The 6,092-nt window shown below is 40.6% G+C and overlaps 1 protein-coding gene across 9 annotated transcripts in view; it reads left to right on the top strand.

The window, feature by feature from the left end:
* LOC133123785 (rho guanine nucleotide exchange factor 6-like) overlaps positions 1–4,673 on the top strand; it is a 34,438-nt gene extending 29,765 nt beyond the window's left edge. For 4 of the 9 annotated variants that reach the window (XM_061234327.1, XM_061234325.1, XM_061234326.1 and 1 more), the window contains 4 exons: positions 1,394–1,493; positions 1,733–1,787; positions 2,000–2,134; positions 2,452–4,673. In XM_061234327.1, coding sequence (XP_061090311.1) covers positions 1,394–1,493; positions 1,733–1,787; positions 2,000–2,116 — 272 coding nt within the window. In that variant the 3' untranslated portion in view covers positions 2,117–2,134; positions 2,452–4,673. Of the gene's footprint in view, positions 1–1,393; positions 1,494–1,732; positions 1,788–1,999; positions 2,155–2,451 lie in introns of those variants that run through there. The other 5 variants (XM_061234324.1, XM_061234321.1, XM_061234322.1 and 2 more) reach the window with 5 other exon arrangements.
* Positions 4,674–6,092: the final 1,419 nt, after the last annotated feature.

The following is a 6,092-nucleotide window of genomic DNA, read 5'->3' as shown; positions in this document are numbered from 1 at the left end:
CACCCACAGTTACCATGACCATCCTCATTTTAAGACCACTCTGCAAACAAGGGCGCAAGGTTATTTACCATTTTCACGGCGTAGGTGCAGGATAGGAAAATGTGTTTCTGTCAAATTAGCAAAGATAGTCCAAGATAGAGCGAATGTCTATGGTTGTATATGCATCCATTAGTAAAGTGTTTCCATGTGTGGTCTGTGGTGTGAAGTCTATATATTGACTCCTCCCACAGTCACCTTACTGTTATTAGGTTTCACAGCTAGCGGGGAAGAATTACAGTTTAGCAGAGGAAACAATGGGAAAAGACAGCCCTGGTTTGAATGTTATAGATGGGGATCAAAAGCCCGCTCACTGTGCACGCTGTAGGGTGCAGGAGTAGGGCTCAAAGCCCCGCTATTTCAGCTGCAGGAAAAATACAGTGAAAAACATTCTTCTTTAAAACATGAATGATATGTTGGTTATAGAATAGCCAGTTGAGCACACATAAAGGGTTTTTTTAAACCATTGATAAAATGTAATGGGGTCGTAATATCTTGGGAGTCGGAAATGGAGTATCCATCATTCACTTACTTGCCTGAGCGAGGAAAGGCTGTTTCATCTTCAGACATCAAACTGCATGAAAAAGGAAAGCAGTTTCACACTCTGTATCAATATACGGCACCCACTGAATTTATAAAGGTGAAGAATTTCTTTGAATTAATTTAGCTTTAGCATTACTTTCATGTGAAAATCTACTCCTTTATCCGAAAGGGGGACGCAAGGCTATATTGATGTGTACTACCCATCTTTGATGTGTATGGGTTTAGGGTTGGGTGGAGAATTGATGTGTTGTGACTGAGGTCATTTTCATATGACGGATGAAGGATTGTATTTCAGATTGATGTTTGATGATTATGATGTGGGTCACAATTTTGAAGTTGATTTTCGAGTTTGGATGCAAAGTAGATGTATGATGAGGACATACTCACTGAGCACTTTTGTATTTTATTACACCGACTTATTCACGCGATTGTCAAATCATCGTGTGGCAGCAGTGCACTGCATAAAATCATGCAGATGCGGGTCAGGAGCTTCAGTTAATGTTCACATCAACCATCAGAATAGGGGAAAAAGTGTGATCTAAGTCACTTTGACTGTGGAATGATTGTTGGTGCCAGAGAGGGTGGCTTGGTATCTCAGAAACTGCTGATCTCCTGGGATTCTCACATGCAGCAGTTTCTATTGTTAGCAGAAAACAATGGGCAGAAACGGCTTGCTGATGAGAGAGGTCAGAGGAGAAGGGTCAGAATGCGAGAGGGCGTGCGCGGTGTTTCTCGGCAGGACGGCTGACATGTGTGTGATTCTGACGTGTGTGTGATTCTGACGTGTGTTTTGACGAGACCGCTGTGTTTGCAGCGGTGCGGAAGGAGGGAGCGCCGCAGGTCCTTCTGCCTGAGGAGGAGAAGATCATCATGGAGGACGTGAGGAGTAACGGCCAGACGGTCATCGAGGAAAAGTATGAAAGATACGAACCTATCATTATTACTGTCGTTGTTTTAAGTTGCATTTTAATCGTTTTGTTTTCTATGTGCAAATGATTTTAGATATTCCAACTACACTGCGTTGAAATATATTCATCATAGTTTCCAAAAAGCCCACAGCTTAAAGGTTCTCGTATATTCCATTCTGAATATATGTATAATTCCATTTTGTTACATGGAGGAAGTTTTAGTGCATTTTTCATGTCTGCTGCAGAAGCCTTGTGGATGCGGTCTATGCATTAAAGGATGAAGTCCATGAGCTGAAGAAGGTAATGCTGTCCCCAGATCGTACCTGTCAGGTGAAAGTAAGGTGAACTTTAGTCGAATACATTAAAAAAAATAGCAGTGTAAAGCATTAAAAAACGATAGGGCAGTATCTGGAAGTAATCTTTAGTGACGGTTAGTCAGCGATACCACTGCATGGTCATAGTGAAGGAGCAGAGAGCGGGGTGATGTTGACGTTCTGCTTCCCGGTCTTCAGGAGAATAAGCGGATGAAGCAGTACTTGGAGGAGGAGCAGAAGTCCAGGAAGGAGCTGGAGAGAGTGGTCAGGAGGTTGGCCAAACAGAAGAATGACTCTGAAGATGGCAGCCGCTGAAACTGTCTATTCTTCAGGGTGTGAGTGTGTGTGCGTAGGTGTGTGTGTGTGTGTGTGTGTGTGTGTGTGTGTGTCTGCTTTAGTCCAAAGAATGGAAAATTATGTGTGTTCCCACAGAGTAGGAGTCACCTTTCCTCCATGAGAAAAGAGATATGCTTAATTTCTGAGACAGACTTAAGAATGACTGTGGCAGATTTTAGACTTTCAGCTGAGGCTAGGGGAGGGGGAGGGGGGCATAAGGCATAGAAATACCAAAATTAGTTTTTTGTTTTATGTGAACTGTCTTCCAAAATCTATTTCTGTATTTTTTTTATGTGGGCCCGACTTGACTACAGCAGGTGGATGTCAGGACACATCAAGGCTCTTCCAAAGAGGAAACCAGGACAAAGAAGACGTGGGAAGTGAATGAAGATATTCAAGATACTTACTGTCAGCTGTTGCCTCAATTACAGATTGTTCCGGTCTTAATGAAGAAAACAACCAAAACTATTTTGAACAGCGGCCAGTCTATCATGGTGAATGTATAGGCTATTGTACAGTTAAATGAACAGCATAAAACCCTTCTAATAGGTGGCTAAACATTGACTTTTGAATGCATGTTTCTGGAAAATGGTCTACATTTATATAGCGCATTTATCCAAAGCGCTTTACAATTCATGCCTCTCATTTACCCATTCATACACACACTCACACTCAACAAAGGCGATAAACTACCATGCAAGGTATCAATACATTTATCTGGAGAAATTGGGGGTTGGGTGTCTTGCTCAGGGACACTTCGACAACCAGTGCAGGGTATCAAACCACAACCTTCCAACAGCCAGACAACCACTCTTACCTCTAATGGTAAGAGCTAATGTTGTTTTGGTATTTTAGTAGACAGAAGCACATTCAGTGTTGGACACACCCTCAATTCTGTTCAGTCTGCCTCTGTCAGGTTTACTTTAGGCTGGTGTTTCCGGTACACAAAAAAGGGGGAAATGCACACTGTTGGCACTGTCAAATCCATCTCGTCACAAAGCGCCATGTCTTTGACTTTGAAATGGAAGATCATTTTGTACTTGCTCATTTTTCAGACATAAGGGCATTGTGGGCATTGTGGTTAGATTGAATCTAGCTTTTAAAAAGTGCTGATATAAAACTGTCTTTTTGTATGATTTTAGCATCACAAATGATTTCGTCCCTGTGTGCTTGTATAGTTCCCTTACAGTCTGCATGTCTGCTTAGCATTTCATATTCTCAGCTTAAGGGAAATGCTTCTGAGAAAGCTTATAAGAAAATGGAAACCACTCATGTTGCATATTTTTTGACAGTTGCCTCCTTAAAAGTCTAAAGCCTTCAGAGATAATATCCTGATAAAAATATACATGCATGTCAATATGTACGTATGTATATCATATATGCATACTTATATAAAAAATATTGTCTTACTTTTAAGCATCTTTTGCTTAACCTTATAACTTTGTCCTTTGGGCAAAAAAAAATATATAGCTTATTTAATTTTGTTTGAAAGAAAGATATTAAAGTTTGTAGGCGATACTGTATATTTAGTGCTGGTAGCCCACTGGTGAAGGATGTTTGTTTTAACTCAGTGTCTGTTGACATGAGGCTGGATTCTGCTTTGCTGTTCCATGGCAGTGCTTCAGTCCCCAGACACAGTTGCTGTGGACAGAGACCATTGGCGTGGACAGACACAGTTGCTGTGGACAGAGACCGTTGCCATGGACAGATACAGTTGCTGTGGACAGATACAGTTGCCGTGGACAGATACAGTTGCTGTGGACAGATACAGTTGCCGTGGACAGATATAGTTGCCGTGGACAGAGACAGTTGCCGTGGACAGAGACAGTTGCCGTGGACAGAGACCGTTGCCGTGGACAGACACAGTTGCCGTGGACAGACACAGTTGCCGTGGACAGACTGTTGCCGATGCAAATGTTATCAATTTGGTAAATTATGCAATAATATTCCCCTAGTTCTCTAACTGATTATTTAAGCTGGCTTCCTAAAACAATCAAAGTAACAAGTAGAAGCAGCAGTTTTAATGTATCATGCAATGAACTACATTTCACTGAATGTTAACTCAGCACACATTTTGTGCTTTATTTATATTTTTAGATTATGCCTGAGTGCCATCAGCTGTATGCGTATGTTTCTGAAAGCCTTGGGACTAGCAATTCAAAAAGGTTGTAATAATGGGCTACAATATTTTCCAAAATTATTGTCTTTTTTTCATTTGTTTTCTTCTAAATGTTCATTGGCCATTTAAAGTCTTATTTGTGATGCAGATGTGTGGTTTTAAATGCCGTTTCTTCAGTATGGAAGCTTTTCTCATTTGTCTCAGAGGTCGAGTGGAAGAGGGGGCATGACTAGATCATAATATTTTCTTACAGGAAATGGTCTGAGTCTGCAGTCCATTCCATATTTGTACATTCTGAAATTATTCTATGCAAGGAAATTACAATTATACATACTTTTTTCTAGCACTTGCATGCTATTTATAATTTGCTTACTGTCAGTAAGACATTTCTTTTAATAAAAACTATATATCTATAAAGTATATAGTGATGTGTCTGTTTTGATGTTGATGACTTCATAAGTCTTTCTTTTATTTTATTATTATTGGTCTTCTGCTGCTGTAGCCTATCCACTTGAGAGTTTTGACGCGTTGTGTGTTCAGAGATGCTCTTCTACAAACCACTATTGTAATGTGTGGTAATTTGCAATAATGTCACCTTCCTGTCAGCTTTGTCCAGTCTGGCCCTTCTCTGAACTCTCTTACTAACAAGGCATTTTTGCCTGCTGCTCACTGGATGTTGTTTTTCGCACCATTCTCTGCATGGCAACTCTAAAGAGTTTCTTCCCCATTCTGACATTTGGTCTGAAAAACGGCTCAACCTCTTGACCATGTCTGCATGCTTTTATGCATTTAGTTGCTGCCACATGAATGGGTTGCTGGTGTGCAGGTCTACCTAATAAAATGCTTGCTGAGTGTATAGACTGTATGTCATTGCAGTTAGAGAATTCTTTGAAACACCTTTGAATTTGGTCTCAGTTTGTGGCAGCAAGTAGAGGTTGTGTGTGTGTGTGTGTGTGTGTGTGTGTGTGTACACATTTCTGTGCATGTGGTTAGTGTGTTTGTTGGGGGGGGGGGTGAGTAAAAAGGGTTTAACAGGAAAGTATGTGCAACCGGTAAACATTCTGCAAGCTCACAGTGGATGTGTGCTTCAAAGATGGCCTTGCAGAGTGGCACTGTCACAGTTTCCATGTGGGAGTATGAAACGAATGCTTCATCCCCCCCCCCCAAAAACAAATTTCATAGAAAAACTTAAAACTTTTACATACTACCTTTTTTACATTTTGTATTACATTTGAGATGCACTCTTTTTTGCATGCATTAATCTTACAATCCCATTTACTGATAGTACTTTCTTTGGACTTTTTAAAAATTCAAATATACAAGTGTATTTTTAAACTAATTTCATATGTAGCTGAGCAACATGTGATTAGTCACCGTGGCAACCCAGGTGACAGAAGCAGAGGTCTTAAGCCCCTCCTGTCAAACTTTGTGTCAATCACAGATTACACTGCACTTCTGAGGTAATCGGCCCTTGTGCCTGTGCTTCAGGGGATGTGCGTGTTTCACTGTGAGGCATGAGTAATATAAAGGCTGACTCATTTCATGCAGGGATAGGTTTCCTCAGACAACCATTGGTACCATTTGCAATCCTTTGGCCATGGAGTTTGTACGGTTTTTACTCTACGAGAACGTGGCGCCAATTATGTGGGGGATATGCTCCAACACGGTACGTGTACAGTGGCGAGGATTGATAATCAAGACATTTCCGTTGCGTCTAACTATAAATTGCCCATTTCAATTAGATTACGTATTTCTAGTTAGTTAATCTTAACTAAATCAAACTACACATTCAGTTGATACCGAACTAATATAAATTATTCAGTTAAGAAGGTGAAG

Source organism: Conger conger, chromosome 3, assembly GCF_963514075.1.
Source record: "Conger conger chromosome 3, fConCon1.1, whole genome shotgun sequence".
Lineage (NCBI taxonomy): Eukaryota > Metazoa > Chordata > Actinopteri > Anguilliformes > Congridae > Conger > Conger conger.
This window is presented reverse-complemented; position numbering and strand designations above follow the sequence as displayed.